At 41.7% G+C, this 12,590-nt stretch overlaps 1 protein-coding gene across 1 annotated transcript in view; it reads left to right on the forward strand.

Moving 5' to 3' along the window:
* taf2 (TAF2 RNA polymerase II, TATA box binding protein (TBP)-associated factor) overlaps positions 1-12,590 on the forward strand; it is a 41,077-nt gene that overhangs the window by 17,629 nt on the left and 10,858 nt on the right. The window contains exons 17-23 of the mRNA XM_031754328.2: positions 616-741; positions 6,137-6,277; positions 8,910-9,020; positions 9,495-9,688; positions 10,085-10,224; positions 10,848-10,917; positions 11,750-11,859. Of these exons, the coding sequence (XP_031610188.1) occupies positions 616-741; positions 6,137-6,277; positions 8,910-9,020; positions 9,495-9,688; positions 10,085-10,224; positions 10,848-10,917; positions 11,750-11,859 (892 nt within the window). The remainder of the gene's footprint in view (positions 1-615; positions 742-6,136; positions 6,278-8,909; positions 9,021-9,494; positions 9,689-10,084; positions 10,225-10,847; positions 10,918-11,749; positions 11,860-12,590) is intronic.

Below are 12,590 nucleotides of genomic sequence, written 5' to 3' on the forward strand. Positions count from 1 at the left end.
CTCTGCAGACAGATGAAATGAAAAACAACAATCAGATAGGCCTGATATTTTTCCTCCATGGTGATGGTCACATGGTCAAGTTCTCTAGTTCCTGTAGCATCAAGGCACCGTCCAGAACCATGTTGCTCTGTAATGAATCTTCTCTCTCCATGCAACAGAGCTCAACCTTTCTGGGTTTTGTTTCTTGAAGACATATTTATGCAGAAAAAGTCATTTGCACGTTGCTTTGTGGTAAAGAATGAGGCCTCTGATCCTTGCTTGCTGTCACACGTCCTATAGTCTGTACTGATGGTTTCGTTCCTGACTTCTTTGCCTGTGAATCCAACTCTGGCATAAATTACAACTGTCCCTCTGGAGAAATGTAGCTCTTTTTTTGAGGCCACAACCAGGATATGGGTTGCAGGTGTCGTTTATGAACTTGAAGTGTTTGGACAATCTTTCATTTAAATGTCGGTTTTATGTGCTTTTGCCATATTTTCTGCTTAGTTCTGCAGCTACAAAAACTGCAACATTAGCATAGTTAAAGTTAGTGTTCGTACTACTGCAATTTTTTCATCTTTTTCTTTTTTAAACTGTTATGTGTAAAGCCTGGCTGAACAATGATCTCTCTGTTAGGAGGAGGCCATCTCAGCACTTGAAAAATTCCCAACTCCTGCCTCCAGGCTGGCTCTGACTGACATCCTCGAGCAGGAACAGTGTTTCTACAAAGTTCGCATGCAAGCGTGCTTCTGTTTGGCTAAGGTACGTGTCACTGTGTTGGTGTGTGATTCAATACCAGCATAATGAAAAGGTTTTGAAGGGCAACCCAAAGGATCTGTGGTACAGCTTCTTCCACAATATGTAAGCTACAACCATAGAGACGATGGCAAGTCACTCCAAAACATCCATCCGACTGTTAATTAGTCTTCCCTCATCTGTCAGCATCCACCTGAGCTCCATGGTCCAGTGAGATTAAGTTAGCGCTGTTTGGTCCTGTCAGCGGCTCTGAGGAAAGAGGTGCGCCCTTCTTACACCGTCTAAAATCAGATGGTGAATAGCAGCACTTTAGCTCAGGTCATGAGGAACCAGCGCAGCCACGTTTTCTAACCCTTCTTGTTAGTGTGTTTGTGATTTCACCTGGAGTTTAAAACTTCAAAGTAACTTCAAACAGAAGGGCTTTCCACCTTAATGACTCCAGTTACAGAGTTGCTGATGTGCAGCGTTGGTTTTTTAATCTCACAACAAGTTGTGGATTCATCATTTAAGCTGCGGCAGAGAGCTGTCAGCAGGGAGTGTCAAAGCGCCCTCTTGTGGACAAAGCGTCTAGCATCAACAGTCTAACATGGTTGAATGGTGTTTCTCCTGACTCTTTATTATTTATCAGCCATCATAAATGCCAAAACCGATATTAGCAAATGGCTAATATGGGCTTACATATCAGTCAGGCTCTAGTTTAGCCTCCTTGAATCTGTTAGAGGTTACAATAAAGCTACGCCACCTCTTCACCACACTACAGAAGAGACAGGACACAAACAGTCACAGACTGCCGCAGACTTAGTGAGAGGCCTGCTAAACCGAGCACAAGGAATGAGCCAGGTTACACAACTACAGACTGAAGCAACACTAATGTACACAACACTATGTGCCAGCAGTCATGACATCACTTTTGGTGGTCATCGGCATCAGCCAGAATAACAACGGCAAGCATAAATTGCCTGTAATGTTGTTAATATGGCAAAGCGATGTGGTCATGCTGAGTTTGGCTCCATGTGTCACTATTTGAAATGGCTCATTGTTAGCAGCAGACAGAAACTGGAGGGTGGTGTTCTGGGAGTAGTATGAAAGAAAATGTGTTAACAGGTGAGAAAGTTTTAAGAATAAAGTTTTGGGAGGACTGATTGAAGGATCCACATAGGAACGAACAGTTTAGGCCTATAGCTTCACAGTGTGACTCTGCTTTTCTTTTGCCTTTCCTCTAGTTCTTCTGCATTTACGTCAGTGGTCACTTAGTATATTAGTACTAAGAAAAAATGTAACTGATTGTAACTCAGGGCTCGCAAAATTTCAAAATCCCTGGTAGCCCTTCGGGCAGGCACTCTTCAGTTTTTGGTAGCCCAAAATAAATTTAAGTAGCCCGAATAAAAAAGAGAGCAATTTTTTAATGTTTTGTTTCCTTTACAATATTATACATCAAAGTATAATATTGTAACGGAAACAAAAATTAATCAGAAAGTTGTTAAAATACAAATCACAACAACTGTATAAAAATCACAATCATCAACTCAAATATTTGGTTCTCATTGAACAGAAATTTCTATGAACTTGTAAGAACTGTGTAGAACATGAATCAGTCTGTGTCAGATCCTGAATCTGAAATTTCCACTGAAGTCAAGGGTAAGAGGTAAGGGGAACCAAGATCGAGGCCATTTGCTTTTTGAAGTTTGCATAGACTGCTAAATTTTGACAATGGTAGTTCACTCTTTGCAACACAGTACGCTTTTGAAAGATTTTTCAGGACTTCTTCTTGTTCTTGGTTTATTTTTAGTATGTTTTTTGCAATTGCTGTTTGTTCTGGGAAAGATATTGCAGACTGGGCAATAATGCATTTCTTGCACTTCTCATGGGTTCTGATGGGGTCTTTCTTAAAATTACTGGTCCCAGTTACAAAGGCGCTTGTCGACTCAAATGAAATGAAACTCACGACACACCTGGCAGAACATGATGTTATTTAGCTCGTCATATTCCAGCCACATAAATTCTTTTGTCCATGAAACCAAAAAAGCTGCGCCTTCTTTTTGCCTCGTAGTCTGATTTGTAATAAGTTTTCCGTTTTGTGGTCGGCTTTTATTTGGCTGTCACTTCTTCACCCTGACCTGTCTTATTTGGCTCAGCAGAACTAAAATACCAGCGTAAATCCTGCTGCTTTTACACACGTACTTACATAACGGTCAGCGATTCTCTGCGCAATCAACCTCTCACATGGTCAAAGGAATTTGCAAAGAAAAGCGTCTGGACTTCTTTAAGTTGCTTGAAGACGTTTCACCTCTCATCCGAGAAGCTTCTTCAGATCTAAGGTCAAATGGCCGAGAGTCCCAGATTTAAACCCAGTGGGAGTATCCCCCAAAGAGGGACAAAGGACCCCTGGTGATCCTCTAATCACATGCGCCAAGGTGTGAAAGTGGGTGTGGGACCTAATCGGCCAAGGTTTGGTGAGCCCATTGTGAAAGACCTTGTCATGTGAATTCCTGAGGTCAGATGGCCCAGGATGTGAGTGGGCGTTAAGTCGTCTGGGGAGGAACTCAAAACTGGATTATAGATGGCAGACAGTTGGTGTAAGTAAACCACCACCTCTGTTCAAAGATGGTCGCTCACAGTGGACATAGATGGCCTCTTTCACTCCTCTTTCAAACCATCTGTCCTCTCTGTCCAATATGTGAACATTGGCATCCTCGAAAGAGTGACCTTTATCCTTAAGATGCAGATGGACTGCTGAGTCTTGTCCTGTGGAGGTGGCTCTTCTATGCTGTGCCATGCGCTTGTGAAGTGGCTGTTTGGTCTCTCCAATGTAGAGGTCTGGGCATTCCTCGCTGCACTGTACAGCATACACCACGTTGTTAAGTCTGTGTTTTGGAGTTTTGTCGTTCGGGTGAACCAGTTTGTGTCTGAGTGTGTTGCTGGGTCTGAAGTACACTGGGATGTCGTGCTTGGAGAAAACTCTCTGAGTTTCTCTGATACACCGGCTACATAGGGGATGACAACGTTGTTGCGTCTGTCTTTCTTATCCTCCCTCGCTGGTGTCTGATCTTCTTTTCTGTGCCTCTTTGCTGACTTTATGAACGCCCAGTTAGGATAACCGCATGTTTTCAGTGCTATGATGACCTGGATGACTGAGAACCTTCACAGACCAACCTCTCACATGTTTAAGCTTGCTGTGGGAGATTTCACTTGTCACGTTTGAATAGTAAGCTAATGAGTGATAAGACAATGTCAGAGGAATTGGTGCGCAATTAATCGTCACTCACCAATCAGTGCTGCCGCTCTCTACATACCGTTCGTACGATCGCAAAGTGAAAGTGAAAGCAAAAAACAAGCGCAAATTCAAACGCAATTTCAATATCTCACATATTGGCAGAGGCTCATCGATGCCAATGGCATAATTACTCAGCTACATTTTCGAAAGAAAGCAAAGGCATTGACATATATTTTCCCTTCCTATGATAGCCCGACGGGCAGGGCTGATTTTGGTAGCCCGACTGGAAAAATCGCTAGCCCCGGGACGTCGGGCTAGCGATTTTGCGAGCCCTGTAACTATCCGGTTGTTCAGTCTGACGTCACTAGCCGTGTCTGGGCCTAAACTCCGCTGCAGGCCCATATATCAAACGATCACTGTGGCATTACTGAGAGTTGAAAAACTGTCTAAAGTCTTTCATCTTTAATAAAATGATCAGCGTTCTGCTCTACCAGGTGTAACAATTGAGTTTAACATCCAGGCATCCATGAAAACGGAATTTATGACATTTAACGGAGTTAGAAGTTAGCAGGAAGTTAGCTCGCTAGCTTCCATCTAAATACAATATAGCATGTCCTGACTGCGGGGGTTTAGAAACAAATTCAAACGTACAGCTCTGCTATCACTTCCAACATAAATGAAGACAGAAAACTAAACAGCAGTGACGTTTGTAGGGTTACTGAAGTTTGGCTAGCTGGTATATAATGATGTGCTACGTGATCGCTAGCGACACAGCTATGTTAGCATAATATAAACAAGCTAACTTTTTTTTCCCACTCGATAAAAGTTAACGTGAGTGTTCTCGGTGGTCAGGAACAAATGTAATCGCATGGCAGGATGCTGTAAAAGGACTAAACTTCAGCCAGGAGAACAACTGAGATAATCCATCCACAATACGAGGTTAGTTATTCATATACTGCTGCATGGGCTGTGCTGTAGTTACATCGTAAGGTTTTAAAAACTGAGCTTAAATAAATGATTAGCGGTAATAAAAGCCGAGGGAGGTCAACGGTGATCACTGACTGTTTTTAGGAGCTTTTTGAGATTAAATAGAAGAAAATACAAAGCATTAAACATGTTAACAACACAAAAGCCATATTAAACGCAGACTACTTTAGGCCCGGGAGTAGGATTCGTCGCGTCATCACTAAACAACCGGATTGCAAAAGAGCTGCAGCAGGAGTACAACCCATCGTTTCCAAGCTAGCGAGGCCACCCACCACTTTAAATGTTGCTGCACTTCAGCTCAGTTGACTGAATAATTCTGTGGCTCCAGGAAATTCTCTATTCTCTGGATTTGGTCTGTTCTAACTTTCACCCCACTGGATTTCCATCCTTCAGGTTCCACCTGAACCAATATTTTCACAGCATGAGTGGAGGATGAAATGGCAGCACTTCACTTCTTTCATTAGCTCGTTTGGCCACAGAGCCCCCAGCAGACTCTGTGATAATGGCTTTTGGTATACACAAAGCTCACGCACACTCAGGCATCCACACTCACACTGACCACAGATTGTAGTGGGGCAGGCTTTACATTCCTCTGATGGACTTGGCTGCATTGCGATTGGTCGGGATCAGTTGTGTGTTGTTGGTAGAAAATGTGGGAAGCACGCTTCAAACACAGTGATACAGTCCATGAATGCATCCACACAGCCGACAGCCCACCTCCCCCTTATTCAGCTAACCAAATGACAACATCCTGCATGAGTGACCCTTGCCCTCATTTTACCACATTAACATAAATTCCCCAATATCCTGTTGGAGCGTATAGACCGCTGGGGCCGCTGGTCTTCATACCTGTGGAAACCACATGTGCTGTTCGTGTGTACATTTGCTGTTTACTTTGTAGCTCAGCTCTCACCACACGAAGTGCAACAGACAGACAAAGCATTGTTATACAAGCTAGAACATTTTTCACTTGTCATTCGTGTGCCTTGGAGTGTTTCTCAAATTCCTCCTGTAGCTATTATTCTTTGCCGTACATTCCTCATTCCCTGCTGGAATCTCAAATGTTTCGTTTTTCTCTTTGTTGTTTTACTGTGACGACAGCAGACAGAGGGGAGCTGATGAATGCAGTTCTCCACAATCAGGCGTTTAAGTGTAATAAAGTAACTTGTGGTTTGTTTTGTTACGGTGTGATTCTTACAGATAGCCAATGCCATGGTGAGCACATGGCAGGGTCCACCAGCTATGAAGTCCCTGTTCACCAGAATGTTCTGCTGCAAGAGCTGCCCCAATATCGTCAAGACCAACAACTTCATCAACTTCCAGAGCTACTTCCTCCAAAAGGTACAGCGAAGAAGCAGAGCTAAATGGTCTGATTATAAAGCTTGAAGCTTTATCTTACGATAAGTGCTGTCACATCATGAGATTTTAAATAACTGCTCTGAACAATTAGTCTTTGTTGTCTCAAGCACAGCGTTAGTAACTTGCAGACTATGAATTCACAGTCAGGTGTGTAAAAGAGTGTCAGCTAACTGGCAAATCTAATGTAGGTATCCTACTTAATCCACTTTAGCCTTCTCACAGTCGCTTTCATCTGTAAGCTGCTTTGCAACCCACCTCAACCGCAGCTTCTATTTTACGCCTTCTCTGGATTTCCATGTACACATGAGTAAGGGTAAGCCAGTGTGCCAAATCAGAGCCATACCACCAAATACGCATGACTGCAGATGGAAGAAGCAGCCTTCTTTTGATTTCAGTGGTCATGTGGTCAGTCGTAATGACTTAATTGGATACTTTGTGAAGAAGAAGATAAATGTATTGCACTGAAGATGAAAACATAAATATGCTCTCTATCCTGTAGGCTTTGTAAATGAAACATGCACAGGGCAGGTATAAATAACTCAAATATGTTAAGTGTATCAGTAAAACTACAAAGAAATTATTGTGGCGGGTACTAACAATAAACAATGGACTATGGCAAAAGCAACAACCACAGCCAGGTGACTGAGCAGCAGTTCGCCATGTCGAGATACACTGTGTGTGGCACAAATTCTCCAAATGTGACTGCATATGTAAAAACACTGGCATGTGTTTTAGAAATGGCACTCGTACTCATAGATAAACTGTTGCCTGGATAAACCAGAGTGAAGCTCTTTATAAGAATAAATATTATTATAAAATCCTTTTTAGTTTATGAGTTTTATAGTTTTAATTAGGGCTGGGTATCGTCACTGATTTCTAGAATCGATTCGTTTCCGATTCACAAGGTCCCGAATCGATTCGATCCACGATTCGATTTAATTCGATTCCATTCCATTCAATTAAATTAAATTTGAATCTGGGAAATTTTGACAGTCAGAAATATTATAATTCAGATCAGTACATTTACATATTTTTGTATCTATAAAAAAGAAGCTGACACATGCAAGACTTTATCAAAGGTGTGAGCGTCACAGCAGACGCCTTTGTGTCAAAGTAGCTGAAGATAAAACACAGAAAAACATGAAGGTGGTTTTCCTGGCCTGGGATTTTATAAAAATATTTTGCAGTACATCAAAAACAAAAGAAAACCATTAATCAACATATGAACGTTACCTCTGACGTTACAGCGGTTTTATTAGAGACACTAAGCGTTTTGCATAATTTTAAAAAGTTTAAATTTGTTCAGTATTGAACGGCAGAAATTAGGTTTTCTTTTCGGAAGTATGTAAAAGGAAAAAAAACAGCGGCTGACAGCGCTGTAAACAACGGTAGACTTGTGCGTAACAAGCAAGCGAATAATGCAGAAAACAGATTTTTAGACGGGAAGTACAGAGAGAGAGAGAGAGAGAGAGCTGTGCATGAAGTGTGATTTTTATCGTGGTGGAAGCAAAACAGTAAAAGTCAGAGTGAATTCATGACGATGTTTATGTGAAGCGTAGTTTGGATCTTCTTTGCTGCTGGTTCAGTCAATATTGTTTGGAGAAAGATCAAACTAACAGCTTTAGAATCAGCGCAAAAGGGCGTGAACACAGAGCGCGGACCATGAAACATCAGAATCAGCGAGCTGTCGGCTTTCAGCCCGACCGTGTCCGTGCAGTTGTTGTGCCAAAAGTGATTGCCGTCTCGCGGCGGGGCGCGCACAGCCGCTTAAAGCTGCAGCGCCCGTCGGGTGAGAAAGGCGACATCTCACTGATTCTGATCCGCGGGTCCGTGCTGTGTGTTTACGTCTTTGTGCAGAATCCGTGTACCTGCTCTCATTTACTGTTTTGGCTGTTTGGTGGTTGTTGAAATTTTGTGAGGTTTCACCTGAGATTCTGGCGTTTCGGGCAAAATAAATTTATATTAAAAAATCGATTCGGGATTTTAATGAATCGATTTCACGTTATCCAAGCCAGAATCGATTTTAATCGATGAATCGATTATTAAAACCCACCCCTAGTTTTAATGTTAAACACATTTGTCTCAAATAAAGAACAAATGAAAGGGTTCTTATCATGTTCATGTGACCAAATGCAGCAAATGAATGTTTTTGTTCAAAGCAAATAATGGTGTGTGTCTGTCTGTCTACCAACTGTGTTTGTGTGTAATGTTGTGTGTGTCTGTGTGTGTGTGTGTGTCTGTCTGTCTGTCTGACTGTGTGTGTGTGTGTGTCTGTCTGTGTGTGTGTGTGTGTGTGTGTGTGTGTCTGTGTGTGTGTGTGTGTGTGTGTGTGTGTGTGTGTGTGTGTGTGTGTGTGTGTGTGTGTGTATTTACCAGGTGTAGAAGGTGATTGAGGTGATGATGAATGAAGGCCTGACTGTCATGAACAGTTTCCATATCAATATCTTCATCTTCCATCGTGTTGAACTACAACAGCAGAACTTGATTAGAAATATAATTTTTTGTGAGCCACTATAAAGAGGAGCCGTTTCCTAACATGCCATTCCAGATTTCAATAGAACAGCCCATCAAGTATGAAGCTATCATGACGCCTGTTTTGTGTTTCTCATGCCAGACAATGCCGGTTGCCATGGCGTTACTCCGAGATGTGCAGAACCTCTGTCCCAAAGACGTCCTCAACTTTATACTCGATCTGATCAAGTATAATGACAACAGGAAAAACAAGGTAAATTCTATCATAGTGATGTGTTTACTCTTTGTTTGCATTCTCAGCTGCTGAGTGGTTGAGTGAGCGTGCTTAACGAGGAGCCACAGATGTAAACGAGGAGCTAGCTAAGTCTGGTACATCTGTTGTGTCTGCTGTGAGATGACCATTTTTGGGTTTTTCATGACGAGCCAAATGTAATAACGAACTGTTGACTATTATCGACATATGAACAGATAAAGAGGTCAGTATTTTTGTCAAAGATCCACCTAGAAAAAAACATGATAAAGAACAAAACTGTAGACAGATGATTAGCATGATTAGCAGCTACATTTGAATTTGAACAGTACGTTTTTGGTGCATCCCTGCTGTGATTTAATCACGCGAGACTCTCACAAACCCCTCCAAAAACTTGTAAACTTGTATCCACATTGTAAAGCATCCATAAACGTCCTCCATCATTCTCCTTTTTCCCATCCTTTCACTCCTCTTCAGTTTTCCGATAACTACTACCGAGCAGATCTGATCAAGGCCCTGACCAACTCCCTGACTCCCGCCATCAGCATCAACAATGAAGTGCGCACGGTGGACAATTTAAACGCCGATGTCCGTCTCATCTTGGAGGAGATCACACGATTCCTAAATATGGAGAAGTTGCTGCCAAGCTTCCGAAACACCATCACTGTCAGGTACCATGCTGAGTGTGTCTTTGTGTTTCAGCGCTACAAAGTTGTTAGTGAAAAATACAAAACACAGCTTTTTCCCCATAAACTGAAATGTTTATTTTAACATTTAACTTGAATGTGGAACATACTTTTTAATGTTTTTGCTTCGGTGACATTAGCCCTCTGCAAAAAGAACAAGACCATGCGGGGATGTCAGAAAAGCGTGTTATTATTCATCTTTACATGCCTGAATAGTTCTCATGTGTCTGACACAAAGCAGTCCAACTTCAGTGTAAAAAAGAAAAGAGCATTTTGACGTTACTTAGATGCAGAGAAGCTTGTATCCTCTCTGTTAATGTTGCATCACCTTCAATCGTGTACTTATCACACTCCTTTTCTCTGACTTTGCCTCGTCTCTAGCTGTCTGAGAGCGATCCGTCAGCTTCAGAAGAACGGCCACATACCAAGTGACCCGTCACTCTTTAAGTCCTACGCTCAGTACGGACACTTTGTCGACGTTCGCATCGCTGCACTGGAAGCTCTGGTGGACTACACTAGAGGTAGGAGGAATAATACACGTTTGCTGGGGGGCAACCAATCATTTGGCAGCACCAGTATGATACTTGCGGTCCACTGTCAGCATTTCTACTAAAGCTGTAAGAATGCTTAGGTCTATAAAATGACCAGGGTTTCTTTACATCCTGATCAACGTCACATTTATAGGAACAGAACAATAACACAGCTGATTGGTCCAGATCAGCCTGGTTCTCTCAGACGTATTTGTTCGTAGTGGATCATCTGCTAGTTTAAGGTTTTCTCTCTAATATTGTAGGATTTTCACCTTTTAAGGTGCCTTGAGTGTTTTTGTGAATTGGTTGTATATGAATAAAAAAAGAATTGACTGTTCCTCTTTATAACACCCTGGGCCATTGCTCATAGTGAAAAACAAAATCATTTAAGACTTCTCAGTCAAGTAAGATCTACAACTTTCGAGGAGTGCAAATATGGACCTTTATTTTTATTGCACCAAAGGACAAGAACGTAATGCAGAGGCATGGTAAAGGCCACACTGTTGAGTAATGCAAATTTGACTGAATGTTGCATTGCTGCAGATTTTTATTGTTGTTGACACACCTTCAGCACAGATATGATTCATGTGTAATTTTGAATGTTTGTCCTGCAGTGGAGCGGAGTTCAGGGGAGCTGCAGTGGCTGCTCAGCATGGTTCAGAATGACCCAGTTCACTATGTCAGGTCAGACAACACTCACCTCATTTTTCTCACACCGTCACATTAAAATGTTTGAAACAAATTCACTTCATGCATTTAATCCAATACAAATCTTTGAGTGTGCTACTGACTTTGTTGTCATTATGACTGCATTTGTTTATATGATGAGAGATTCCCTTGAGTCAGTCCAGATAGCGAAGGAGCTGCTTTGCCTGACGTGATAATAAAAGGGAAAGTCTGAAAGTCAGGCCTTTAGAATTCCTTCTACTTAAAGGTCTCATATCATAAAAATGCTTTTTCTGCTGTTTTTGAGACTTTTATCAACTGTTTTCTATAAAAAAGAAGCTGTAAAAATCTGATGTTGTAGTTCCTTTAGCCCCCCGACAACAACACAAGCTCCCAGCGTTAAAAGCCAGTCAGAATCTTCTCTGCTTCCAGAGGGAACAGAGTGACTGCAAAGTTTTTGTTTAGAGCAAAGCTGTAAATTAACACAAGTGAGAAAGAGACTTTTTGGTTTGTTTAGAGCTATAGTATGTGTTATTATAATGAGTGTAGCATATGTATGCATATATGTCTGTATGTATTATATGTCTTCCTTAACTAGTGGGTTGATCCAGCTGAAACTTTGCCATTAATAATTATGTTTTTTAAAAACAGAATTTTTTGATTTCATGGCCATCATCCCTCTGGGAATGCAGTCTTAAGTTCTTCCTCTACATTTGTTTTATGTGTCCCATTCAGCATAGTGTACACCTGAACGTAACTTACAGCAGGCAAGTTTCAGGAATTTTAGGAATGAGCACGAGTAACTGATATGTATAATTATTAAATCTGTATTTCTGTTCTTGACCTACAGACATAAGATCCTGGGTCTGCTCTGTAAGAATCCACCATTCACCAAGACAACAGACTCGGCTCTGTGTAATGAAGCTCTGGTCGACCAGCTGTGGAAGTTCATGAACTCTGGTAAGAAACACACACGAGACAAACATTCCTAATGGCCCCCTGCTGTGCAGGCCTCTGCTGTGCGCCCAAACTTTAGGGTTTTGGTTCATGGCTTTTTATTGAATCCAAATGCAGTCTCGTGTTTTAACTTTAAAATTTAGCTTTTTGTTCTTGAGTGCAGTGTTTAAGCTAAAACACTTCTCCGTCCATCATTGTCCAACACGGAGATTCACAATACTACACACTTTTTCATACACTGAATTGTAACACACACAGTGGTCACCTTGAAACTGTGGTTGTACAGACTTTCTCTGCTGCCTGGATAAAGACGTGTAAAGCATCCGAAGTAAAATCTGCACGTTGCAACAATCTAGGTGCAATGGCACAAATGGATGAACAATTTTGTCTAGCTCAGAGGACGAGAATATAGCTCACGATTTAGAAATATTCCTCAAATTAAAGAAACGGAAACCTGGTATAAATTTTATATACAAGTCAAAGTTCAGAGCCTATCCAGCTGGTGAGATTTAAAAGGCACATACAGCTGAATGTCATCAGCATAGAAATAATAAGAAATGCCCCCAAAAAGAATGAAACCGGCTAAAGGAAGCATGTAAAGGGAAAATAATAATAGAACCAGGATTACGCCATGTGGAACTCCATGTGTAAGAGGAGACATTGCTTCCTCCAACAGAGGACGTACTTCCAGATAAACAGGAGGAAAACCAGTGAAGTGCCGAGTCAGAGATACC

This window comes from Oreochromis aureus, linkage group 11, assembly GCF_013358895.1.
Source record: "Oreochromis aureus strain Israel breed Guangdong linkage group 11, ZZ_aureus, whole genome shotgun sequence".
NCBI lineage: Eukaryota > Metazoa > Chordata > Actinopteri > Cichliformes > Cichlidae > Oreochromis > Oreochromis aureus.